This window comes from Balaenoptera borealis (assembly GCF_965194805.1).
Source record: "Balaenoptera borealis genome assembly, chromosome: 6".
NCBI classification, from domain to species: Eukaryota; Metazoa; Chordata; class Mammalia; order Artiodactyla; family Balaenopteridae; genus Balaenoptera; species Balaenoptera borealis.
The window spans coordinates 19,000,423-19,026,625 of record NC_138863.1 but is presented as its reverse complement, the minus strand read 5'-3'; the positions used below and the strand labels follow the sequence as shown (position 1 = coordinate 19,026,625).

Below are 26,203 nucleotides of genomic sequence, written 5' to 3'. Positions count from 1 at the left end.
CTCTGAAGAGGGAGACAAGAAGAGCACTGTGCCCCTCTGAGCGCGCGACCTCTAGGGGTGCCAGTGTCCCATATGTCCTGGAAGGGCCCTAAGTCTGAACCCCTGGCCCGGAATCCCTGGGTCCAGGGCTCCGCCACCCCGGGGCCACTCCCCCAGGGAAGGAGGGAGGACAGCAGAGCTGGCTCCTCTGGGTCGAAGGGAGGAAGTGTCCAGGTGCCCCTATCTTTCCTGGCAGATGCTGTCCACCTGCATCCCATTCTGCCTGGGCCCTGGGCAGAAACGCATCCCATCCCTGGGCGCCTGCTCGGGAGCCAAGGGTGGGGCACCTTGGCTCTGGGCGTCAGGCAGTCGCTGGGCTCCTGGCTCCCAGGGACCTGGCGGGCACCTGCCTCCCCACCCCCTCACCCATCCTCTCTCTCTCTCTCTCTGGGGCCCTGTCTTCCCTTATATGGTGAAAGCAGTTCCTGGGGTGGGGGGGGGGAAGGGACAAAGGTCGTTCTCCTCCAGCCAGCCTGCCACAGCTCCCTGAGATCTCCCAGGTGGCAGCTGCCTCCTCCAGACAGGTAAGGCCACCCTGTGGGGACACATGGGACCACAGGTGGTGGGAGAGGACAGAACAGGGTCCCCTGCTCGTGGCGGGCAGCCTGGGGCCTCCTGCAGCTCCTTGGCGCGGGTGTGAGGTAGAGGCTTCGTTCTCTGGAGAGTCTGGAAAGGGCAGGGAGCCCAGTGTGGCTTCCTGGGCCTCCAAGGGAAGGATTGTGCAGCTTCACCCCAGACCACTGCTCTTTCCGACCCCCACTTGCCTCCAGTCCCCACCCCACCTCAGGTGTCACCCATCCCCGCCCGACCGCCCTGGACTGAGGAGTATCTGGGGACTTCTAGATGTAAAAGCCTCCAGTCCTGGGCAAACCGGGACTAGTTGGTCACCCTGACCTCACTGTCCCCCTAACTCCCGCGCCCACTGTCTCTTTGCTCATTTCTTCCTCATCTGAAATGGTTTCTTTCTCTGTGTCCCCATTCCCTTGAACTCCTGGGACCTCAGGGCGCTCGTCTCCTGGATACTAGGGTGTGAGCAACAGCCATCAGGGATTGAATGGGCAAAGGCAGAGAGGGGGCAGGGGGCTGTGGGCAACAGGACCCTGGGCCCTGGTCCAGGCTCGGCCACCCTCGCATGCACCTCTGCCCCATCTCTCCTCCACCGGGACCCGTCCGCTCAGCCTCACCAGGCACTGTGGCTCCATCAGCTAAAATAGGGGGAGCAGGGGAGGTGGGAGCCAAGTCCAGATCAGGATCTTGGGATGTACTGACCACCCGCTTCCGAGGAAGCCTGTTCAGGCTCAGGGTGAGGCAGAGTCAGCAGGCTGGGGGCTGGGATATGTCCACTTCCTCTGCTCTCATGGGCCTAACAAAGCAGGAGGGTGTCCTTTGGGGACTGCCACATCCCTGTCCCGCTCAGGACTGCATGACTAGGAATGAAGAGCAGTGACAGCACTCTGGGGCTCCCTGGAGCCCCAACTCTGAGGACAACGAGGCAGCAGTTACGAAAGGAAAGATGGGACCTGGGGGCAGCAGGAGCCCTAACTCCCTCCAGGGTCCCAAGAAGGGCTATCCCTTTTATTCTGCGGTTCAGTCTTTCAGCTTCAAGAGTATTTATTGAGCACCTACTATGTGCTAGGATCTGGGGGCTACACAGACAAATGTGTCTAGGTCCTTGACCTTGGGGACCTCAGACTTATAAACAGATCCTCTCATCATCATGTGGTCAGGGGTCCAAGAGAGGCATCCGGCCAGGATGCCTCGGAGTCCCTGAGGAGGGGTCCATAGTCTAGCTTGAGGATTCCGGGAAGGTATCTTGGAAGAAATGAGACCTAAATTGAGTCAAGAAGAGCACGGGAGTGTTGGCCAAGTGAAGACAGGTGGCGAGGGCACTGGAAAAGAAAACTAAAGGAGAAAGGAGGGACATGAGGGGAGGGTGAGAAGCAACATGTGTGGGTGGGGGGTGGCCAGGGCCAGTGAACAGTGTGGTGTTACTAGAAGCAGAGAGAGGTGGAGGTGTGTTGGGGGCAGACTGGAGAGGCGTTCAGGTGGACAGAAGGGCCAGAGAGGGAGGGGTCCAGGCTGCTGCACCAATGGATGGCTTTGGGGTCTGGGAGTGTTGGTGCCCTTCCTCGAGGGGGATACAGAGGAGAGAGGGGACCAGGAGTGAGGGGGGAGCCAGTGAATTCAAGCTGAGAGAGAAGACATCACATATCCAAACCCAGGGCTGTGCTGTCGGCATTGGGACAGCATGGGACCCATATTCCTCCCAGCAGTTCAGGAGAGACTGGAGGCTGGGGAGGACCAGGGGGGCGGGCCAGAGGCATCTGCTCTGACCAACGTCAACAGGGCAGGAGCAGCTGGCAGCTACCCTTGGAGCATGAGTCCCCCTCTAGGGGCTGCCCTCCCCAGAATGCCCTTGCTCACCCCTTCCCTGTTCAAGCTGCTGGAGGTCCCCAGTCCTGATTTCTCTCTAGGGAGGGAGAGCCCCAGCTTTTTCAAGCCCCTGCTCCCCAGAGTCTCTGTTGCTTTGATGGACAAGAAGAGCCTCATCTTGTCTACACTCTATTCCTCTTGCTATTTCCTCCTAGACTCAGAGCATGTTCCTGTGGGACTTTAAATATTTATTTATTTATTTATTTATTTGGTTGCACCGGGTCTTGGTTGTGGCAGGCGGGCTCCTTAGTTGTGGCACGCGAACTCTTAGTTGCGGCATGCATGTGGGATCTAGCTTCCTGACCAGGGATCTAACCCAGGCCCCCTGCATTGGGAGCACGGAGTCTTATCCACCGCGCCACCAGGGAAGTCCCCCTGGTGGGACTTTAGAGATCACCTAGTTGTCAACTGCCCACCTCGTAGATGAAGAAACACAGCCATGTCTGTACAGCTAGTGAGGGTCAGTCTGTTTTGGTGAAAAGAGGGATGTGGACGAAGGTGGTGATTGAAATAAAACAGAAAACATTTTCCTCTTTTGTACCCAAATTGGTTCAGCTGAACCAGGAGTCCTGGGAGCCCTGGGGTCTCTGCGGGTTGAGAGATACTTCATGGAGGAGGCCCTGGCCGACAGGGACATCAGACAGGACCCAGGCACAAGGGGCTCCTACATGTGCAGTGCTGGCTATTGGCAGGTGGCCCTGATCTGCTGGAGGGGGCGCTAATCAAAGGCTGGGCAGGGAGACCTTGCCCCCAGATTCCACAATGCCAGGGAGAGGGGGTCACCCTTCAGGACTCAGAAGAGGGAGTCTACCAGCAGTAAAAAACCAGGTCATTGTTCCAAGGGGTGACTCAGAGTTCAGGTGCAAGGAGAGATTAGATAGATTCCAGCTGTCAGTGCACGGAGGTGGGGGCCACATGACCTTTCATTTATTATCCACTGATTCAAGGAGCATTCATGGAGGGCAACTCCATGCAGGGCTGGGTGGTAGGCTCAGTGGGGAATGGGGTGGCCTCCAGCCTGGGAGGGAGGGGCAGGAAACCAGGGACAAAAATAACCGGGGACAAGTGGCTCTCCTTAGCTCATCAGAATCACTGGGGAGTTTCAAAAGCACCTATGCCCCACCTCCCAAAAGGCAGAAAATAAAGTACCCAAGAATGGGCCACACCCAGGCCTAATTAAATTAGAATCCTTGGAGATATGGATACATCCTGAGCATCAGAGATCAGTGTTGTTTAAAATCTCCCTCAGCTCGGTGCTTTGTGACCACCTAGAGGGGTGGGAGGGAGGGAGATGCAAGAGGGAAGAGATATGGAAACATATGTATATGTATAACTGATTCACTTTGTTATAAAGCAGAAACTAACTCACCATTGTAAAGCAATTATACTCCAATAAAGATGTTTAAAAAAAAAAAATCTCCCTAGGGAGAACGGAGCGAGAAGCGTGCTTCTCAGGGGGGAGACGGGCTTGCCAGCGCACGGATTCTTCTGAACTAAGATTCGCAATGCAGGGGGCGAACGTCCCAGTGTTTTTGTTGTTGTTGTTTAAGTTCTAATTCGTCCCCTCTCCAGTCCTGATTACTGTACTCAGTAGATTTAGATGGCATGGACTTGAAATAAAGCACCTTTGTGTTTAAAAAAAAAAAGCTCTCCCTAGGTGATTCTGATGAGCAGCTGGAGTGGAGAACACAGCTACAGGTCAAAGGAATAGAGCCATAACAGATACCATAAAAGAAGACTGGGGAGAGATTTCTTCCCGCTCAGTGGGTGGAGGGTGGTTCACGTTGGAAGGATTCACTCATTCATTCATCCATCCATCCACTCAATCACTTTAACCCACACACCCAACCAACCACCCAACTACCCGCCCATTCATCCATCTGCCCATGCACCCACTCAGCAAAAAGTGCCAACAGTGCTATATGCTGGCAATTCAGTACCGAACAAACAAACATGGTCCCACCCCATTTTGTGTGGGCCACCAGAACAGTAACTGCGGCGTGTCTGGAGCTAGCAAGAAACAGGAAACTGCTGCATACACTTTTCTTTTATTGTGGTAAAATACACAGAACATAAGATTTACCATTTTAACCACTTTAAAACATACAATTCAGTGACATTCAATACATTCACAACGCTGCACAACCACTACCACTATCTAGTTCCAGAATATTTTCATCATCCCGAATGGAAACTCCATACCCACTAGGAGTCGCTCCCCATTCCTCCCTTCCTCCCAGCCCCTGACAACCACTAATCGCTTGCTATCTCTATGGATTTGCCTATTCTGGATATTTCATATAAATTCAATCATACAATACCGGGCCTCTGTGTCTGACTTTTTTCACTGGGCGTAAAGTAGTCAAGGTTCATCCACATTGTAGTGTGTATCGTGCTTCATTCGTTTTTTCAGCTGAATACCATTCCATTGTGTGGATAGACCACCTTTTGTTGATCTGTTCATATGGACATTTGGGTTGTTTCCACCTTTTGGCAATTGTGAATAGAGCAGCTATGAATTTTATGTACAGGTTTTTGTTTGAACACCTGCTTTTTTCAAATCTTTTGGGTGCGTACACTTTTCAACCCTTATTTATTCTTTGCTTTCTTTTTAAAAAAGAAAACTCCGTATGATGTATATATATATATATATATATATATATATATATAACCAGGCATGGCTTTGATCAAAACTTTTCAGGAAGAAAAACTGTTTGGGGCTAGATCAAGAAGGGCCTTGATTGCCAGGCTAAGGAGTGGAGGGAGACTTTTTGCAGTAGGTGATGAGGGAAGGTATTTAAACAAGAATGACAAGATCAGAGCTGGGTGAGAAGGCTGGAGGGCGGGCCCCTGGCCAATCAGGGCCCAGGGTGGGGAACTTCCCCCAGGTCCCTGAGCCCTGGCCTCGGGGCATTGTCGGGAGCTGTCCCGGGCTGGGCTGTAAGAGCGGCACTGAAACCGAGGCATGCCCAGGTCTTCTTCTTTTTTTTTTTTTTTTTAATATTTATTTATTTATTTTTGGCTGTGTTGGGTCTTCGTTGTGGTGCGTGGGCTTCTCATTGCGGTGGCTTCTCTTGTTGCAGAGCACGGACTCTAAGCACGTGGGCTTCAGTAGTTGTGGCGCATGGGCTTAGTTGCTCCGCAGTATGTGGGATCTTCCCAGACCAGGGCTTGAACCCGTGTCCCCTGCATTGGCAGGCGGATTCTTAACCACTGCGCCACCATGGAAGACCCCATGTCCTCTTCTTACTCTGACACCACTTCTCCCCAGGTTCATCCGCCATGACGAAACTGAGCGCCCAGGTCAAAGGCTCCCTCAACATCACCACGCCCGGGGTGCAGATATGGAGGATAGAGGTGAGGACCTGCCTGGGCACAAAGGGGGCTCTACAGGACTGGGGTGGACCAAGGGAAGGGAGAGCCCTGGGATTACTTGACTGTCCTCCATCCTGCCCTGCTGGCATGCGAGCCCCTGGTGCCTGTCCCCAAGTGCCATCCCCACCCCCTCCTCAGGCATCGGGCACATCCTCTTTCTCCTTTTCCTCCCCACCATCCTCACACCCATTCTCCTTGTCAGTTTCCTCATGCCCTCTTCCTCCTGGCCTTCCTTTCCTAACTCTCCATTTGGTTAAGGGGGGCAGGGAAGCTGGGGGTCCTCGGTGGTTGACCCTCTGACCTCCCTGACCTCCCTTCCCTCCCTAGGCCATGCAGATGGTGCCTGTTCCTTCCAGCACCTTCGGCAGCTTCTTCGACGGTGACTGCTACATAGTCTTGGCTGTGAGTCGGGGATGGGCCGGGGAGGGGGCTGAGCAGAGAGCAAAGCTCACGGTAGCAACATAGAGGAAACTTGAGGCTGGGGGCAATGGGAACTACCACCGAACTTCACCCCAGGACAGCATTCACTGGGTGTTCCCAGCCTAGAGGTAGCTCCACAGGGTCAGAGATGTAAGAGGCTCTCCCTGCCCTTGGGCTGTGAGCTCCCAGCTGGGGTGACCATCTGTGGATTTACAGTCTTGGGGGATCTTCTGAACTGGTGGGATGTCACCCTACCTTGAGCCCATGTTCCCAAAATCCACAGTCAACTTCATTTCACCTTCTCGGTTTCTTCCACATCCTGTATTGTTAACGCATTTGTACTTTTCCTTATATTGATTCACTTTTAAAATTTAAATCAATTTATTTAAAAACTTAATATCATTATCATGAATGGAACACAGTGTCCCGTGTCACAAACAGAAAGTAGCTATAAAATATTTCCATAATCAGGGACTTCCCTGGTGGTCCAGTGGTTAAGACTTCGCGTTTTCACTGCAGGGGGCGTGGGTTTGATCCCTGGTCTGGGAACTAAGATCCTGCATGTCCGGTGGCGTGGCCAAAAAAAAAAAATTCCATGATCATTTCATATATACATTTCATTGTATACCACCCAATCACCTATCAGACCTCTGATGGTCTGTACACATCACTTTGGGAAATGCTGTAGTCCCACCAAGTTATTTCCAAGATGAGATGAGCAAGGCCCAGGTGGGGGAAGCCACTTGCCCCATGTCTCAGAGAGTCTGACAGAACTGGGGCCACGATGCAGGGCTGCTGACCACCAGTCCCATGAACTTCCCCCATGCCAAGCTCCCCTGTGGCCCAGGCCCCACGAGCTTGTGAAGCAGGGAGGCAGGGAGAGGGCTGTGGGAGCCCAGGGCCTCGGGTACACTGGACATGCCCTCTCCCTAGATCCACAAGACAGGCAGCAACCTGTCCTATGACATTCATTACTGGATCGGCCAGGACTCGTCCCAGGATGAGCAAGGGGCAGCTGCCATCTACACCACACAGATGGATGACTTTCTGAAGGGCCGGGCTGTCCAGCACCGCGAGGTCCAGGGCAACGAGAGCGAGACCTTCCGAGGCTACTTCAAGCAGGGCATTGTGTACGGAGGGGCGCGCTACAGGCTTGGGAATGGAATCAGGGCTGGGGAGGGACACCAAGGCTGGGGGGCAGACCTGGGGCTGGAAAGGGAGCCTGAGGCTGTGGGGAGAGCCCATGAGAGTAATTTTTGTTCACCTTTCTAATCTTCCACTCCCATTTCTGCTGCTGCCCTGTCCTTGGTCTTCATCTCTCTGAGTGTGTCTTTGGCTGCCGGGAGGCCATTCTGAAATTCTGTAACTCTGCATACCATGAATTTTTGTAAATCAACCCCTATTTGAATGTCCTGGAGAGCTCAGCACCAAAGGAGGCCCTCCAGGGCATCATATCAAGTCTCCCCACTGGCCAATGAGCATATGACTGCTCCTTCTTTCTCTAAAGAAACCTTTCACACTAAAATCCAGATTTCCAGCTTTTCTTGAAAAATCTGAAGTTCTGACCTCCCGGCTTTTCCCATGGAAACACACGGTCAGGAGCCAAGTTGCTACTGACCTGTAGGATAGGCCAGGATTTCTCCAGTTAGCCACAGTCCCCACCCTTCCCTTTTGTCTTGCTCTCCTTCTTTCTACACTCACAGCAGCAGTCCACTCCTTTGAGCACTTGAGGTGGTACCTCTCCTGGCTTAAGTCTGCTTGGGCTGCCATAGCAAAATACAAAAAATACAAAAACCAAAATATAGACTGGGTGGCTTAAACAACAGAAATTAGTTTTCTCACAGTTCTGGAAGTTGGAAAGTCCAAGATAAAGGTGTCGGCTGATTTGATTGCTGGTGAGGGCTCTCTCCCTGGTTTGCAGATGGCCACCCTCTCACTGTGTCCTCACATGATGGAGTGTGAGCAAGCTCTCTAGTGTCACTTCTTATAAGGGCACTAATCCAATCATGAGGTTCCCACCCTTATGACCTCACCTAGACCTTATCTAATCTATTACCTCCCAAAGGCTCCGTCTCCAAATACCATCACATTGAGGGCTAGGGCTTCAACATATGAGTTGGGAGGGGACACAATTCAGTCCATAGCATCTCCCCTCTTTCCTTCATTTCAGTCCCCTGTCCTTAGAGTCCTATCCGGTCCTTCCACATTACCACATTACCATGCACCCATCTTCGCAGGGCTCTCAACAGGGCAAGGACTAGGGTGAGGTGCACGAGGCATCTAGGGTACAAACTCCAAAGAGGCACTCACTGCCAGGGTCATGCAAATTGAGGCAATAGACCGACCTTGCATGGCCCTGAGAGTGAGTGCCTCCTTGGAGTTTGTGCCCAAGGTGCCTCATGCACCTCCCTAGTCCCAGCCCCAGCCCTCAAATGGCCCCTGTGGCAACCAGGTACCCAAGATCTGGGAGGACAGGGACCTATCACACCTCCCAGCCCACTCCCTTGGGTCAGTTCACCTCTCTTCACAGGATCCGGAAAGGGGGTGTGGCTTCTGGCATGAAACAAGTGGAGACCAACTCCTATGACATCCAGCGGCTGCTACATGTCAAGGGCAAGAGGAATGTGGTGGCCGGAGAGGTGGGCATCAACCAGGGCCGTGGGCGTGGCCTCCTCTCCCCGCTCCCAGCCTGGGTGGAGAGCAGAGGCTGAGGAGGGGTGAGGGGCAGAGAAGGGGTGGGGAAGAGATGATGGGTGATGGGGGTGATGGATGGGGTCTGAGTGGGGTCTGTGCCTGCCCCATGGCTCTCCAGGTGAAGATGTCCTGGAAGAGTTTCAACCGTGGGGATGTTTTCCTCCTGGACCTCGGGAAGCTTATCATCCAGTGGAACGGGCCAGAGAGTAACCGCATGGAGAGACTCAGGGTAACCCTGCTGGTGCACCACCCCTCCCCCCAAATCCCACCCTGCCCCAACCTGCTCCTGCACCCAGCACCCAGCCTCCCTCCCAGTCAAACTTGCCAGACCGCTGCCACACCCCAAGCAGCCCCCATTTCCCCAGGCGTCTCTCCCCTGACTGTCCAGGGTACTGTGTTTGAAGGTGGATCTGAGTCTTCATGTGTATGGGGAGAGCTATGCGTGTTGGAGTTCGCGTGTGTGTACCCTGGCTGATCCACTCAGGTCTAATGAGTCCCTGCTGTGTGGCAGACCCTGTGCCAAGCATTGGGCATCTGGTGGTGAATGAAATGGGCAGCGCCCTGCCCTGGCTCTGGCCTCCAGCTGGCCGTCCAGTGGGGAAGACAGACATGCAGGGCAATATTGGAGAAGTGAGGGGTGGGGAGTGTGGTGCTGGGGGTTCTGAGAGTTCTATGAAGGCTTCTGGGGGGAAGCAGGAGAGAAGTGGCTGGCAGGGAACCTCCTAGCTCAGCCAGAGCACAAAATGAGGGCTTTGGGGAGCTTGGAGAAGAGGGCGGGTGGGTCTCATAAGACATGTTATGTGGTCAGAAGTCTGTGTGAGAGGGTTGGGTTTTGTTCTCAGTGACCGGGAGGCCGTTGAAGGTCACTCTGACTTTTGAGAAGCGAGAGGGTGTGGAGGGCTTAAGGGCACACAGGGAGCCCCTCTGGCCGTCTGGGTGAGGAGCGCGGCTGGGAAGGTGGAATCATGGGACTTGCATGTCAGATTGGGGGTGACGAGAGAGGGGCGAGGCAGAAGTCAAAGGCTGTGCTTTTTGTGGGGATGTATGGAGTCCCATTTCCTGAGATGGGAAGATCAAGAAGCAACAAGAGTTGGGAAGAAAATCAAGAGTTCGGTTTGGGACATCTTAAAATGGGGTTATCATGGGAGTTGGAGAAATAGGATGAAAACAGAGAGCTGGGCTGGAGACAGATATGGACCTGAGCAGAAGCCTTGGGACTGGGTGAGAGGGCCTGGAGGGGAGTGGAGAGAGAAGGGGACCGGGGTGGAAAGGCCAGTAACTGAGTAGTAGACGTTGGGCAGAGGAGGGTAAGCCAGCCCTGTGTGTGAGTGTGTGTTTGGACATCTGTGTGAGCACATGAGAGACTGCTGTGTGTGTGTGTGAGTGTGTGTGTTTGGGCGTATGTGTGAGCACATACATGAGCCTCTGTGTGTATGCATGCACGCACGTGTGCACGCATGTGTGTGTGTGGGGGGGGTGTGTGTGTGTACATGGCTTTGGGGCAAAGAGACCGAGGACTGTGATCTTCAGGGCTCACCTCTTATGCAAAACTGTGAAGTAAAATCACAAATTTCAAACAATGTCAAAAACGAAGGCCCAGCAAGTCCCCTCCAGACCCTCTCCTGCCCAAGAGGAAACCTGCTCTTCCTGGGATTTTTGCCTGGTTTCCTCACATGCACCTAAAAAGCCTGGTCCCCCATCAAAAGGGAAGGGCCGGGCAGGTGCCTCCCCCTTGGCACTGCTGTAGGGGGCTGGGCGCTCCAGGTGTGGTTTGGGGTGGCAGACACTGCCCTGTCCCCTGCCCCCCGCCAGCCTTCACGGGTCCCGGGGCCTCCCTGCAGGGCATGACCCTGGCCAAGGAGATCCGAGACCAGGAGCGGGGTGGGCGCACCTACGTGGGCGTAGTGGACGGGGAGAACGAGAAGGCCTCGCCGCAGTTGATGGAGATCATGAACCACGTGCTGGGCCAGCGGACGGTGCTGAAGGCCGCCGTGCCTGACACGGTGGTGGAGCCGGCACTCAAGGCCACCCTCAAGTTGTACCAGTGAGTGCCCGGTTGCCTCTGGGCTCCTCTTGACCCTGGGGAACTTCCTGGGGGAGGATTCCCCAGGTGAGGGCCCGGGACCCCCCTTGTCTATGCCTCACGTTTGTCCTGCAGCGTGTCTGACTCAGGGGGAAACGTGGTGGTCAGAGAAGTCGCCACGCGGCCGCTCACCCAGGACCTGCTCAGTCACCAGGTGAGAGGGTCTGGAGGCCGCCCCCAGCCCCAACTCCCATCACCCCCCTGCCCGCCGCCTGCCCACTCTCCCCCAAGTAGGAGCGGCGCCAGGGGCCTGGGCTGGTTGTGGAGGAGGGGGTGGCATGTGAGGGAAGGTGACCTCGTGTGCCTGCCGCTCCCCTAGCCCGGCACCGAGGGCGCCCTCAGGCTCTCACCCTGCGTCCTTCTCTCCCGCCTCCAGGACTGTTACATCTTGGACCAAGGGGGCCTGAAGATCTACGTGTGGAAGGGGAAGAATGTCAATGCCCAGGAGAAGAAGGAAGCCATGAGCCAGGCACTGGTGGGCCTGGGCGTCAGGGAGGAGCACTTGGAGGAGAAGGCAGAGAAGCCGACTCCAGCAGGGAGAGGGCAGCGGGGTCAGGGCCAGGCACAGCCCCAGGCAGAGGCCAGGGAAGGCTCCGAGCCTGATTTAGCTCCAGGGGGTCTGCATATCCGCTCTGTAGCCGTCTTGGCGGGTCTCTGCACGCTGCATAGCCAACCACCCGGCAACCTGGGGGCCTCTGCAGAATGCGGGCTCCCACCTCCAGCTTGGCTGGGACAAGGGAGGGAGAAATGGAGGCTGGCCTTCCTACAAGAGGGGGTTGGGTCAGCACGGTGCTAAGGCCAAGTCAGAGTTTGGGGTCACTGTAGGAGTTGGAGTCAGTCATTCTAACTGGCTTGGGGTCAGCGTTGGATTGGGGGTGGGGTTCAAGGTCGGAGATGGAGGCTGGGATCAGGTTTGGGTCAGATTTGACCTTGGGGTTGGGGTCAGAAGTGGGTTTTGAGGTTAGCAGTGGATTCAGGGTTGAGGTCAGAGCTAGGTTGGAGGTGGTGTCGAGTTTGGAGTCTGGTTTGGCCTTGGGGTGGGGGTCAGAGCAGGGTTAGGTTTGGGGTCAGCTTTCACTAGGGGGTGGGGACTGGGGGAGGGACACAGGCCCAGCCACCTCCTTCTCTTCCCAGAACTTTATCAAAGCGAAGCAATACCCACCGAGCACGCAGGTGGAGGTGCAGAATGATGGGGCCGAGTCAGCCGTCTTTCAGCAGCTCTTCCAGAAGTGGACAGTGCCCAACCGGGCCTCAGGCCTGGGCAAAACCCATGCCGTGGGCTCCGTGGGTGAGGGTTGGCCCGAGGCAGGGTGGGACCAGAAGCCGGGAGCGGGGCCCGGAGAGCACAGACCTGTCTCCTGCCCTCCTTCCTGAACACGCCTCTTGCATGTGTGCTTTCACCCTGGGTCTGGACTCCCCAGGTGGGGTGGGGACACAAAGGGACTTGGAGAAACTCAAGAGTTGTCACAAAAATGGAGCTGAGAACAGTCTGACTTTCATTTGGAGTGGGGTTGGGTCTCTCTGGAACCCAGAAAACTTTAGTCTCCTGGACAATATTTGCTGAGGGCAAGCTCCGTGCCAGGCACCTGGGGGAGGAGAAAAGGGTTGTCCTTTCTCTGGCTGCTCTGGGAGGCCCCGGTGAAGCATGAGCCTTACAGGAGGGAGATATGGTTCTGTGTTATACCTCTGCCGCTCTCTAGCTGCATGACCTTGGGTCAGCTACTGAATCTCTCTAGCCTCAGTTTCCTCATCTGTAAAATGGGTCTAAGAATTGTAGCTTCCACTCAGGGCTGTTGTGAGAACCTGGGGGAACTCAGCTGGTGACACTGGGTATCATGATTCCCCCTCACTCCAGCTAGGGTGGAACAGGTGAAGTTTGATGCCACGTCCATGCACGTCCAGCCTCAGGTGGCGGCCCAGCAGAAGATGGTCGACGATGGGAGTGGGGAGGTGCAGGTATGGCAAGGGAGGAGGGAGGCCCGGGATGGGTGGGGAGGGTTTGGCAGAGCCTGTCCTGGACCTCACACTAGCCTGCTACCCACCCCAGGTATGGCGCATTGAGGACCTAGAGCTGGTGCCTGTGGATTCCAAGTGGCTCGGCCACTTCTATGGGGGCGACTGCTACCTGCTGCTCTACACCTACCTCATTGGCGAGAAGAAGTACTACCTGCTCTACATCTGGCAGGTCAAGCCCCACCCTACCCTGTCCAGAGCATAGCCAGCTCAGCTCCCCCTCCACTATACCCATGCCAAGTGGCCATTGCGCTTGAATTGAATATCTCTGGTGATGGGGATTTCACCCCTTTTCTATCTTGGAACTGCTTTGGCTGTGAGATCCCACTGACACTGAGTATCCCCACTCACAACCCTTTCCCCTTTTGATTCTCTGAGTCTCTCTTCCAACTCCCATTCCCTCTATCTGCTCTGACTGTGGGTTTCTATGTCCAGATGTGAGGGAGCAGGGAGATGCTTGGGTGCTGGGGTTGAGTGGTATGGTAGCCATGGTGTTTCCCTGAGAAAGGTGCAGTAAGCGGGAGAGGAGGTTTGGGGTCAAGGTGGGTCAAGGGTGGACTGGGGCTGGAAAAAGATTAGATGTGGGGCTGGGATCAGAACCGAGGTCTGGGTCAGGTGGGGATTTGGGCTGTGTCCGGGGTGGGGCTTGGTGGGGAAGACAGTTGGTTTTGGGGCCGGGCAGAATTGGGGATGGAGTTGTGGCTAAGGCTGGGGACGGAGTCAGAATCGGGGGCTGTCCTCACCCTACCCCTTCCATCCTGCTCACCCCCAGGGCAGCCAGGCAAGCCGGGATGAAATCACAGCCTCGGCCTATCAGGCGGTCATCCTGGACCAGCAGTACAACAATGAACCAGTCCAGATCCTGGTCCCGATGGGCAAGGAGCCACCTCACCTCATGTCCATCTTCAAAGGACGCATGGTGGTCTACCAGGTGTGGCTGCTGGACCGGGGTGCCTGGCAGTACTGGCAGCTGAGGCGGGGTGGGCATCCAGGAGATGGGGAGGGGGACATGGGGTGGGAGCAGGGCTAGGGTGAAGCCCATTCTCCCTAGGAGAGGATTGTTTGAGGCTCCATCATCTATGTGGAATGGTAATAGGAACAGCAATTCAGTATTTTTAAAAATCCGTTTGATAAACACTTAGCACATACAAGTACTGTTTCTCTCTACACCCCTACTCCTTGGGCCCTCTCCATGAAAAAAGAAGTTATTTTGGCTGGATCTGCCTAACGATGGACCTGTCTAAAATGCACTGGTGCCTTCTGACATAATGAAATAGCCGTCTCTTGCATTCCTTTAAGCAATAATCTGGTTATTGAGCACTTACTAAGCATACAGCCCTCTGCAAAGCGCCAAGGGGGAGAAAAATGCCATGCTAATGCTGTTTACCATCTTGTTGGGCAACCAGTGAACCAACAGCCCAAGGCACTGTGTGCTTCAATGCCAGAAATATGTTGCATTCAAACGGGAGCGTGCATACAGTAATCAGGGAATAGGCATAAAGTCCATGATGGAAAGGGGGTTTGGAGGAGGTCTTGACATTGGGGTCAGAGTTGAAGAGCTCAGCAGAGGTAAAACGAGGGCATGCGATGCAGGGGCACAGCCAGTACAAAGGCCCAGAGGAAGGGCCCCGTGGGGAACAGTGAGAAACTGGGCAAGCTAAATGGAGGGTTTGGAGAGAGCTGAGAGTGACTCTCGAAAGGAAGTTTCCACCTTCAACATCAAGGGCCGCGCTGAAAGCTGGGCTCTAGTCTGTAAGCCGGATGAAGGTTTCAGGCAGGGAAACACCCATGACCAAAGCAGTGTTTTGGAAAGACTATAGTCTGGTGATGGTGTAGAGGACCAGGAGGGGCAGCAGACCCACCCAACCTCTGTCGCCCCTCTAATCTCCCATCACCTTTACTAAGGTACTCCTGCCCCTCTCTCCCTGCAGGGAGGCACCTCTCGGGCTAACAGCGTGGAGCCTGTGCCCTCCACACGGCTGTTCCAGGTCCGGGGGACCAACACCAACAACACCAAGGCCTTTGAGGTCCCAGCCAGGGCCACCTTCCTCAACTCCAATGATGTCTTCATCCTCAAGACCCAGTCTTGCTGCTACCTGTGGTGTGGGAAGGTGTGTGCAGGGTCCAGCGGCCTCCCCCTCCCCGCGTGTGTCTTGGCGGTCCCCCAGCCTCAGAGCAGCCTCCCCGTGTGGGTCAGGGCAGGGGCCTCTGGCCGGGTAGGTCCCGCTCACTGGTTTCCGATGCCTCTAGCCCTGCCTCGCTCCTCCGCGGCGCTGGGTCTGGCCATCCTGATTCTCTGCCTCTGTGTCCGAGTAGGTCTTTCTCATTCTGTTTGTCTCTGGACACCCCTGTCTGTCCCCGTGTTGCTCTGTCTTTATGTCTTGGGCTCTCTCACTCTCCCTGTGCCTGTAGCTGCCTCCCCATTTGTCTCTGTCAGGAGGACTCAGTCTCTTGGAGACTTCCTCCCGCCCAGTAGGAGTGCAGACTCTCTTGTCTCCTCTGCCATCCTTTGGCGCATCAAGGACAGAGGAGAGGTTGGGACAGCTGCCCCTGCCTGGGCCGTGTGCGTGGGCCCCTGATCCAGGAGAACCTCCCAGACCCGGGAGCTCTGGGCCAGTGAATGTGGTGGAAGGAGGGGGAGGCGTGGCACTGGAGATGGGCTCCCCCAGCACAGCCGACCCCCCCTTTTCCCAGGGCTGTAGTGGGGACGAGCGGGAAATGGCCAAGATGGTTGCTGACACCATCTCCCGGACCGAGAAACAAGTGGTGGTGGAAGGGCAGGAGCCGGCCAACTTCTGGATGGCCCTGGGCGGGAAGGCCCCCTATGCCAGCACCAAGAGGTAACTCCTAGGTCCCTCGACCACCAGCTCACTTTCCGAGGCTGGAGAGCCTCCCGGCACCTCCACCCACATGGCCCAGAGCCTGCAGCAGGTATGGATTGAGAACTCTGTGTGCCAGGCTCTCAGGGCTGCCAGGTGAGTAAGGGGCAGCCCAGGCCCTTGGAGCCTCTCAGGCACTGGGGCTGTGTCTGTGCTGCTTACCATGGAATGCCTGGGGCCTGGTGGGGGTATTTCCACAGCCATAGGAAGCAGCTCAAAGAGAGGGGCAGGGCTATAGGTGTGCCCTTTGGGAAGAAGATGCCAGGGTCCCAGCAGCTCCTGTCCTTCCATGCTGCCACAGGACCCAGATGCTGAGGAACACAAGCTGTAAACCCTCTTTTTCTAAAGAAGGTCCATGATCCACTATTCCCCAGTTCAAAAGCAAAAGGGCATGTACTACAGTAGCAGCAGGAGGAATAGAGGGAAGATATCAGGAAGAACTTCCTAACAGGACTATAGAAGAGCCACTGAAATGTATGTCCTGGAAGATTGGTGGGAATTTCTCCCTTGGAGAGCTCCTGGACTCTTGGGAGAATGCAGGACCTTTTGTGTGATCAGAAGAAAGAGCATTTTCCTAGGAGACAGGCTTTCCAATGTGCTCTCCTCTCCACCTTGCAGGCTGCAGGAGGAAACCCTGGTGATCACTCCTCGGCTCTTTGAATGTTCCAACCAGACCGGGCGCTTCCTGGCCACAGAGATCCCTGACTTCAATCAGGATGACTTGGAAGAGGATGATGTGTTCCTGCTAGATGTCTGGGACCAGGTAGGTTTGAGGGCTGGGGACCTCCCTTCCCGCCACCTCAATCCCCAGAACCAAGAAATAGTGGCTTTAGGGATAGGTAAGGTTTGACGTTTTCTTGACTCCCATATACGTTCTCCCTGGGAGTGGTGTTATGAGCCTAAGAAAGAAGAAGGCAAGTAGAGAGGAACATGCCTGGAGGGACTGCAGGGCAGGATGTATTCTTCTCCCAAAGTCCAATTCATTTCATGAGGCAGAGGAGTGTATTTGAGGGTCTTTGGCTCTGGAGAGGTTGGGAGTCACACATCTGCAGAATATCTAAGTAGAGGGCATCTGTCCAACCTCCATTTCCAGAGGCAAAATCAAGGCCTGATGGGGCCTGCCCAAGGTCAGGGTCCACTTCTGGACATCTGAGCCTGGGGGAGCCGAGGGAGCACAGAAAGGACTGACTCTGGGATGCTCCACAGGTCTTTTTCTGGATTGGAACGAATGCCAATGAGGCCGAGAAGAAAGCTGCAGCCACCACGGTGCAGGAATACCTCAAGACCCACCCCAGCGGCCGGGACCCCGAGACCCCCATCATTGTGGTGAAGCAAGGACACGAGCCCCCCACATTCACGGGCTGGTTCCTGGCTTGGGATCCCTTCAAGTGGAGTGTGAGTGGCCCCAGCCCACCTGCTCCTTCCAGCCCAGTGCATCCTTCATGGCACATCGAGGGCAGGGTGGACTCCTGGCTTTTCTGTTCATTGTGATAGACGACCTGTGATATATCTGTAAAGGGGTTGGGGAGACTTAGAATAAACAGTAAGGCTGCAGCAAGACCATTAAGGCCCCTGGTGAGGGAGAAGAAAGGAAATCTATCAAAAACCTAGGCTAATGACAGTGTCTTTCTTGTGCACTAGATTTAGCTCAAAGCTCTTGGACATTATTGGTAAGAGCTGTACTGATTATTTAAATGCAAATTAATTAAAATTTGCATTTAAATTGATTAAAGAATTGATTTCTTTAAAATTGGAGAATTGATTTCTCACTAAATTAATGAATTAAAGAATTAAAATTAAAGAACTGATTTCTCACTAGTCACATGTGGCTGGTGGGTACCATATTGGACAGCACAGAAAAAGAACATTTCCATCATCATTGCAGAAACTTCTATGCGACAGCATTGGTGGGTCCTCTGAACATGTCAGTTCTAAAGGAAAGTGTTTAAAGACGGATGTCTCCTGGCACTAAATTCTAAGCAAATAGATGTCTCCTGGTCCTATCTGTGGTCCTTACCTGAGGGACAGTGAATCAGATTTCCACAGGATTTTCTAAACTGGTCTCAGATAGAAGCAGAGGGCAGCTCCTCAAAATGGAACCCCAGTGAATGTTCTCTGAAGGAAGGAGGAAGGCTAAGGTAGAATGAATGTTGACCTGGTGGCTTTGGGTACATGAAATTGACACAACAGATGAGATTAGGGAAATAAAGCTTAGATTAATTTCCTCAAATGTGTTATAAACAAATTCAGTGTTTGATGAGCTAAGTTTAGTCTTGATGATGGATTCAAATAAATCTCAAGGCTGCACACCTAGATGCCAGAACTTCTCAAACCCAGGTCAGTGTCCCAAGTCAACAACTCTGGCAGATCTTCCCCCACCTCAAGTCTGTGCTGGCGTCTCTCACAGACTCATTCATTCACTCACTCAATCATTTATTCATTCACTCATTCATTCAGTCAGCATAACTGGAGCTCATAATGCGCCATGCTTGCTGCCAGGCCCTGGGGATGTGGAGATGGGGCTCCCCATGGAGCCAAGGTCCCCTCTACTCCCTTCACTCCTCCGTGGTAGGGTCCCCTCCAGGATCTGAGAGGAGCCCCCCAGTTCTCCAGGACCTCTCAGTCCCCCAGAGCCTACACAGTGTGGGCAGGGGTCTCAAGATTGTGCGACTGCTTAGACCCCGAGGGTGGGGAAAAATCGTACTTTCCATCCCCATGTTGGGCCAAGCAGGGCAAACAGCCCCCTGCCCCAGCCTGTTACCCGTCAGCCCTTCGTGCTCATCCTTACCATCCAACCTCCTTTTTCAGGGACGTCCTCCAGCCTCCCCCTGAGCTTCCTCATCTCCTTCTCACCCCCGGGCCCTAGGCCAGCCTTCTTTCAAAGCCTGAAGGAAAATATTCTTCTGTCTCCTCCGCTGAGACCCAGGTCTAATTTGTTACTTACTTTACTTGCAGAACGCCAAATCCTATGAGGCCCTGAAGGCGGAGCTTGGAAACTCTGGAGACTGGGGCCAGATCATTGATGTGAGCACGGGGCAGTTGGCGGTGGCCATTGACAATGGTCAGACCCGTGAGAGCCGAGAAAGCTCCACGGAACATGCCAGGGTCCTCTGCTTCCTTCCCACTGTTCCCTCCCACTTCTCCTAGTTCTTCTTGCTGTTTAACTTCAATGCCTCTAGCTATTTTGTCTCCTCCATTCCCTAGTGAAATGGCTCCCAAATTTTATCATGCATAAGAGTCTGGCTGATGGGGAACTAGGGGATGGGGGAAGCTTATTAAAATGCAGATTCCAAGGTCCCACTTCCCAAAATTCTGGTTTGTAGAGTTGGGCTGAGACCTAGTAATATGTGTATTTTTCACAAAGGGCCCAGGTAATTTGATGCAGTTAGTCCGCAGATCACACTTGGGGAAATAGTGACTTCTCTACTATCATCACCCTGGTGATCCCTTCTCTGGGTAGAATAACCTTTTCCTTCGATGTTTCAGTTAGTTCATGGAAATGTGTTCCGCCTACAGGCCTAAGATGTGGAAATATGAAATCAAAGAAGTTCACAGGCTTGCAGGCAAAACAAGACCAAGTAGACTCTGCAGAAGTGTGTCCAGAACATGAGAGCAATTTCCCAAGCACGCTGGGGTTATCAGCAGATAACACGTGTGGCTCCTCAGCCTCACCCGCAGGCTGGGAACCCTGTGGCACTCAATAAACCCTTCTTGGTTGACGGATGGTGCAGATGGGAAAGCGTAGATAGATAGGTCAAGGCTAAGTGAATTTACGGATGACAGTTTCACAACAGATAAGAGAAAGAGGGTCATAAATGTCCAAGGTAGACCTCGAACATCAGGGTAGCCATGGAGAAGTTCATAAGTCATAGAACAAAACAGTCATCTTACACCCACTGGCTTTGGCTGAATACAGACCGCCAAGCTTTAGCTCATGGGTCCTGTCCAAAGTGCCATGTTTTTATGAGTGTGTGTATGTGCGTGTGGACAGTGGGAGGCGCGGGTCATGGAAGGCTTCTTCTTTTTTTTTTTTTTGGCCACACCACGAGGCTTACGGGATCTTAGTTCCCTGACCAGGGATTGAACCCGGACCCTTGTCAGTGAAAGCGCCGAGTCCTAACCATTGGAACGTCAGGGAATTCCCATGGAGGGCTTCTTGAAAGAGGTCCCCTAGGGTCAGTGTTGACTTCAGAGAAAAAGGCAGCCTGGAAGGCAGACACCAACCAGCTGAACTAACAGTGTTTTCCTTTTCTTCCCTAGGAGCTCGCAAACCCTAAACTAGACGTGTTCAACGCTAACAGCAATATCAGTTCTGGGCCTCTACCCATCTTTCCCCTGGAGCAGCTGGTGAACAAGCCTGTGGAGGAGCTTCCCGAGGGCGTGGATCCCAGCAGGAAGGAGGTGGGTCAGACTCTGAGAAGGAGGACGAATCTGATTTAGTCAGAGATTTCCTTCTGAAAGGTGAACGGGAATTATTCAGGCAGAGTGGGTTACTCTTGGAGACAGGAACAGTATACACAAAGCCCAGAAGTAGGAAGTAAACACAGCTCGGGCGAAAGGATGAGGTAGCCAGACGGGTGGGGTATGTGGAGCTGGGGAGGGGCGGCTGATAGCTAGGGAGGGGCAGGGAGCTGGGCAGTGCCTTCTACGCCAGGCTAGGGGTGGGCGGTGTCCATTCTAAAAATCAAGGGGAACCATTATGGTGAAGCAGGGGAGTGGCAGACAGGCTTACGCTTTTCAAAGACCACTCTAGTTGCTCAGTGAAGAATGGACTGGAAGGTGGCCAAAGCAGCAGCCACAAGTCAGGCTGAGAGGTAGACGGGAGCCTAGAATAGATGGTGGCAGGTGGAGGTGGGGGGTGGGTGGAGGGAAGGAGAGGGTTTAGGGAAATATTTCGGAGGTTAAATCAACGACACTTGGTAACGACCGGATAAAGGTTGTGAGAGGGGAAAGTTGTGTCATTTTCTGAGATAAAAATCCTGGGTCAGACCCAGCTTAGAAGGGGACAATCATGAGTTTAGTGGCAGCCATGTCGTTTGCAGCACCCAAGAGACATCCTGGTTGAAATACACGTTTGGCTGGCTGGCGATTCAGAGGAGCACCGGGGAGGAGACTCATTGGCACAGGGTCCATCAGTTAGCTGCAGCTGCTGTCTGTGTGGACCACTTGTGGGAGAGAGTTTGGCAAGAAGGGCTTGTTAAAAAACATATTTCTGGACTTCCCTGGTGGTCCAGTGGTTAAGACTTTGTGCTTCCACTGCACGGGGCACGAGTTTGATCCCTGGTCAGGGAAGTTCCACATGCCATGCGGTGCGGCCAAAAAGAAGAAGAAAACAAAACCCACATTTCTAGTATTCATTCCCACTTCATGAACATCTAAAATAGACTGCAAATCTAGCCTGAGAGGGTACTGAGAGAAGAGAAAATTTACTCTGTGTATAATAAACCATAAAGAAGTCTTAGAGAAAAATTAATGAATCTACAGAAGTGAGATGACTATTTTCTCCAGGAACATCTGAGTCTGTTATGGGTTTGGGCCCGATATATGCATAAGTGTATTGTTTCCAGAACATTGCATCCTGCCCGTCACCTTTAGAACCCTTTTGTGCATTCTCTCCCATATCCACCAATGTGTCCTCACTGTAAAATTGGGATGATCCCAATATCATATAATATTATATTATTCATAATAATGTTACAAATATTATTATTTGCCCAGCCCCTGGTACATAGGAAGTGTTCTATACATGTAGGCTGTTATTATCATTGCTTGTTCTGCACCTGAGAAAACTCAGACCCAGAGCAGGGAAGTGACTTGCCTAATGTGATGTAACTAGTCAGTAGCAAAGTCAGAGCAAGAATCAGGTCTTCTGAGTCCCGCTGTTACTGTCATATCACGTAGCACAGAAAAAGTATTTCTAAATGGAAGGGCAGCCAATATTATTGAACCAGGTGATTAAAAGGAGGCTAAATATTGACAATATATTTTGTTGGTAAGGCTGTGGAGAAATTATATTATTCTGTTGGTGTGAGGGCAGAATGTTACAACCCCTGTAGAGGGGAATTTTGCAATATCTAACAAAGTTAAATATGCATTTACCTATTTTAAAAAATGGAAGCTAAGTAGATCGCTAATTTTGAATATAACAAACAGAATCAAGACAACCCCACCATGGTAGAAGCAGTCTAAAAAGTCTTAGATTCTTTTTAAAAAATCAGTTTTTAAAAAATCAGTTGCTGCTGATTTCTTTTTTTAATTGTGGGAGTAGCGTGGATTCTTGCAGCAGTGCTGTGAGCTCCATGCCAAGTGGGGAGAGTGGACAAGCTCTCTGGCTGCTCCAGACGTAGAGGCAGCAGCAAGAGGGTAATCTGTTTGAGTACCAATGAGTAAACCACAGAGAGGCGGATGTGGGCATGGGTGAGGCCAGTAATCAGCTGGTAGGACTGCAGGGTTCAAGAACAGGACCAGTGGAAAGATTCAAGTCCACTGGGATGGGCAGTCTCTGCCCTCTAGCCTGGGGGTCAGAGTCCAAAAGTCTCAACCAAGCTGCAGAGCCAGCTTGGGTGGGACAGAGAGAGGGCACCTAAGGCACTTGCAGACCATCAAGACGGCAGCCACAGCTGTGAGGGACCTTCTTCCAAAACAAGGTGCTCCACTGCCCTGCCTGGGGGAGTGGGGAGGCCTCCCAGGAGCCTTGAGCAGAAAATGCGCAGAGGTGGGATGACAGGTTAGAAAACTGGGGCTTCAGATCCACCTGAGCTTGAAATCCATCTACAGGTGTTTACCAAGAAGCTCTTCAGTTCAGGGCTCTCTGAGGCAGTCAAAAAAACATTTTCCAGGGCAATCCTACATAGCAGAACAGCCCAAGATTGAAAAGAATCCCACTGCTCTCACCCCGGCTCTGGCCCCTTCTGGTGCCTGGGGGAGCAGAGCTGGAGGTGGGAGATGCTCTTTTCTAACAATTTGAATTTGGGGTTCTTACTTGAGTATGCCTTGAGGATACTGGCCAGCTCCCAGCAGTTTCACTACTATATCATGTTTGAACTGGGAGCAAAGGTCATTTCAGTCTTAAGGCTGAAGAGACCCAAGGTCTAGAAAGGTGACTCCCAGTCGTGATTTTCAAACCAAGAGTGAAAAGGTAGAATTTCGCTGTCTAATCTAGATTATCCACAGGATGAGAGAAGCTGGTACATGTCATTTACCCAAATATTTTGTTTCCCACTCAATAGCTAGGCAAAATTTGACTCTAAATTTGTTTCGTGGCTTTCCTAGCTTCTTTTCTTAGCATCTTTCCCCTCACCTCAGTTGTACCCCTGCTGCTACCTGCCACCATCTCTAAGCAAAACCTGTTCCCACAAAATAATGGCTGATGCATTCACAGTGGAATATAGAAGACTGGTGAGGTTTAACCAGGAACATGTTGCCTCTTAACTAGGAACAAACCTAGAAGCCAAGAGAGATGAAGATAACTATAATGGTAAAATTCAGTCACCTGTGAGCACAGTAGTATATACTTTGCCAGTCTGGGAGGGAAAGATGACCTTTACAGGATCCCTGAAATCACTCAGGAAAGGGGGTGAGTGTGGTGCAGTGGAGCATGTATTGGGATCAGATGACCTTAACTTTCTTTTTTTTCCCTTTTTTAAAAATTATGGTGAAATATACATAATATAAAATTTACCATCTTAGCCATTTTTAAGTGTACAGCTCAGTGGCATTAATAAACACATTCACATCATTGTGCAACCATCAACCCTGCCCATCTCCAGAACTTTTTCATCTTCCCAAACTGAAACTCTGCACCCATTAAACAACTCCCCCATCACCACTCCTCCCCCAGCCCCTGGCACCCACCATTCTGCTTTCTGTCTCTATGGGTTTGGCTCCTCTAGGAACTGCATGTGAGTGGGCTCATACAGCATGTGTCTTTATGTGATGGGCTTATTTCACTCAGCACAGTATTCTCAAGGTTCATCCATGTTGTAGCAGGTGTCAGAATTTCCTTCTTTTTTAAGGCTGAATAATGTTCTGTTGTATTTATATACCACTTTTTGCTGATCTATTCATCTGTCAATGGACACTTGGGTTACCTCCACATTTTAGCCATTGGGAATAATGCCTGCTATGAACATGGCTGTACAAATCTCTCTTCAAGACCCTGCTTTCAATTCCTTTGGGTATATACCGAGAAACAGATTGCTGGGTCATATGGTAATTCTTGAGGCATACCATACCGTTTTCCATAGTGGTTCCCAGCAATGCACAAGGGTTCCAGTTTCTCTACGTTCTTGCCAACACTACCGTTTCCTGTTTTTGTTTTGTTTTCATTTTTGTTTCATAATAGCCATCCTAGTGACCATGAAGTAGTATCTCATTGCAGTTTTGGTTTTTGTTTCCCTAATGATTAGTGATGTTGAGCGTCTTTGCATGTGCTTATTGGCCATCTGTATGTTGTCTTTGGAGAAATGTCTAATTAAGTCCTTGTCCATTTTTTAAAAAAATTAATTTATTTATTTTTGGCTGCATCATCAGAAAATAGTTGCAAATCATCAGATATATGACTTGCAACTATTTTCTTCCATCTGTGTGTAGTCTTTTTTTTCCCCAGGCATGTTTGTTTATTTATTTATTTGCTGCACTGCACAGCATGTGGGATCCTGGTTCCCCAACCAGGGATCAAACCCGTGCCCCATGCATTGGGAGCGCAGAGTCTTAACCACTGGACCACCAGGGAAGTCCCTGTGTGTCGTCTTTTTTTAAAATTTATTTATTTATTATTTATTTATTTTTGGCTGTGTTGGGTCTTTGTTTCTGTGCGAGGGCTTTCTCCAGTTGCGGCAAGCGGGGGCCACTCTTCATCGCGGTGTGCGGGCCTCTCACTATTGCAGTGTCTCTTGTTGCGGAGCACAGGCTCCAGATGCGTAGGCTCAGTAGTTGTGGCTCATGGGCCTAGTTGCTCCGTGGCATGTGGGATCTTCCCAGAGCAGGGCTCGAACCCGTGTACCCTGCATTGGCAGGCAGATTCTCAACCACCGCGCCACCAGGGAAGCCCTGTGTGTCTTCTTTTGATGCACAAAATTTTTTAATTTTCATGAAGTCCACTTTTTCTTTTTTTCTTTTGTTGTCTGTGCCTTTGGAGTCACATCTAAGAAATCACTGCCAAATTCAATGTCATGAAGCTTTTTTTTAAAAATAAATTTAGTTACTTATTTATTTTTGGCTGCGTTGGGCCTTCGTTGCTGCATGCAGGCTTTCTCTAGTTGCGGCCAGCAGGGGCTACTGTTCATTGCGGTGCGTGGGTTTCTCATTGTGGTGGCCTCTCCTGTTGTGGAGCATGGGCTCTAGGCGTGCGGGCTTCAGTAGTTGTGGCTCTCGGGCTCAGTAGTTGTGGCACATGGGCTTAGTTGCTCCACGGCATGTGGGATCTTCCTGGACCAGGGCTCGAACCCGTGTCCCCTGCATTGGCAGGTGGATTCTCAACCACCAGGGAAGCCCTCTCCCATTTTTATAGAGAGGAAAACTAAGACCTAGAAAGAGAAGCAACATTTTAACCAAGCTAAGTCAAATGTGGTAATTCTTATTTCAGGGTTAGTGTGAACTTGACCCTGGTCGAAAGAAAAGGAGCTCTATCTGCCTCATGTTGTTACCGTCCTTTTCATTATGTTCCAAATTCAGGGATCAAATCTCTTGGACCTCAGAATGCCACCTCCCCCCTTCCCATCCCTTTCCTGGCTCTCACAACATTGTTTTTGCTCATTTGATTTCTGTACACACCTATATGACTCAACAAATCGAACTCTGGCAAGAATGTGACCTTTGCCCTCTGGTCCCTCTCCTCTTCTAGGAGCACCTGTCTGTTGAGGATTTCACCAAGGCCTTGGGGATGACTCCTGCTGCCTTCTCTGCTCTGCCTCGATGGAAGCAACAAAACCTCAAGAAAAAAAAAGGACTATTTTGAGAAGCAAGAGTAGCTGTGGTTTAAAGCAGTACCCTACCCCGCTTGCAGAGCTTTGTTTTGTTATTACTGGTATTAGTCTTATATTAATGGAAGTGAAAATTTACAGTTGTACCTGTGAGCAGCAGTCTGTGGCAATGCCACTTCTGTTTAGTAATCTACCTATTCCTCCAGAAAGATGATTCCTCCATAAGGAGCCTGTGGTCCCAATTTCAGGTCTCAAGAAGGTGGTTGCATTTTTTTTATCCTGGGTGTTGCATTACTTTTAAACCATCCTGTTCTAGAGCTTTTCCTTCTTAGAAGAGCAGCCCA

At 52.1% G+C, this 26,203-nt stretch overlaps 1 protein-coding gene across 1 annotated transcript; it reads left to right on the top strand.

The window, feature by feature from the left end:
• Window positions 1-497: 497 nt before the first annotated feature.
• VIL1 (villin 1) lies at window positions 498-26,136 on the top strand. The gene is made up of 20 exons (XM_082396564.1): window positions 498-563; window positions 5,744-5,829; window positions 6,175-6,249; window positions 7,201-7,397; window positions 8,798-8,906; window positions 9,080-9,190; window positions 10,803-11,005; window positions 11,120-11,198; window positions 11,421-11,519; window positions 12,179-12,332; window positions 12,900-13,000; window positions 13,092-13,229; window positions 13,830-13,988; window positions 14,989-15,168; window positions 15,752-15,897; window positions 16,555-16,699; window positions 17,143-17,331; window positions 18,892-18,960; window positions 20,197-20,337; window positions 25,781-26,136. Exons 2-20 carry the CDS (start codon window positions 5,755-5,757, stop codon window positions 25,892-25,894), a joined length of 2,484 nt encoding a protein of 827 aa, XP_082252690.1. The 5' UTR covers window positions 498-563; window positions 5,744-5,754; the 3' UTR covers window positions 25,895-26,136.
• Window positions 26,137-26,203: the final 67 nt, after the last annotated feature.

Excerpts from the sequence above, each read along its gene's own strand:
- VIL1 (XM_082396564.1), top strand. The coding sequence starts at position 5,755 with ATGACGAAACTGAGCGCCCAGGTCAAAGGCTCCCTCAACATCACCACG. Across the intron at positions 8,907-9,079 it reads GGAATGTGGTGGCCGGAGAG|GTGAAGATGTCCTGGAAGAG; the intron begins GTGGGCATCAAC and ends ATGGCTCTCCAG. Across the intron at positions 11,006-11,119 it reads GCCACCCTCAAGTTGTACCA|CGTGTCTGACTCAGGGGGAA; the intron begins GTGAGTGCCCGG and ends TTTGTCCTGCAG.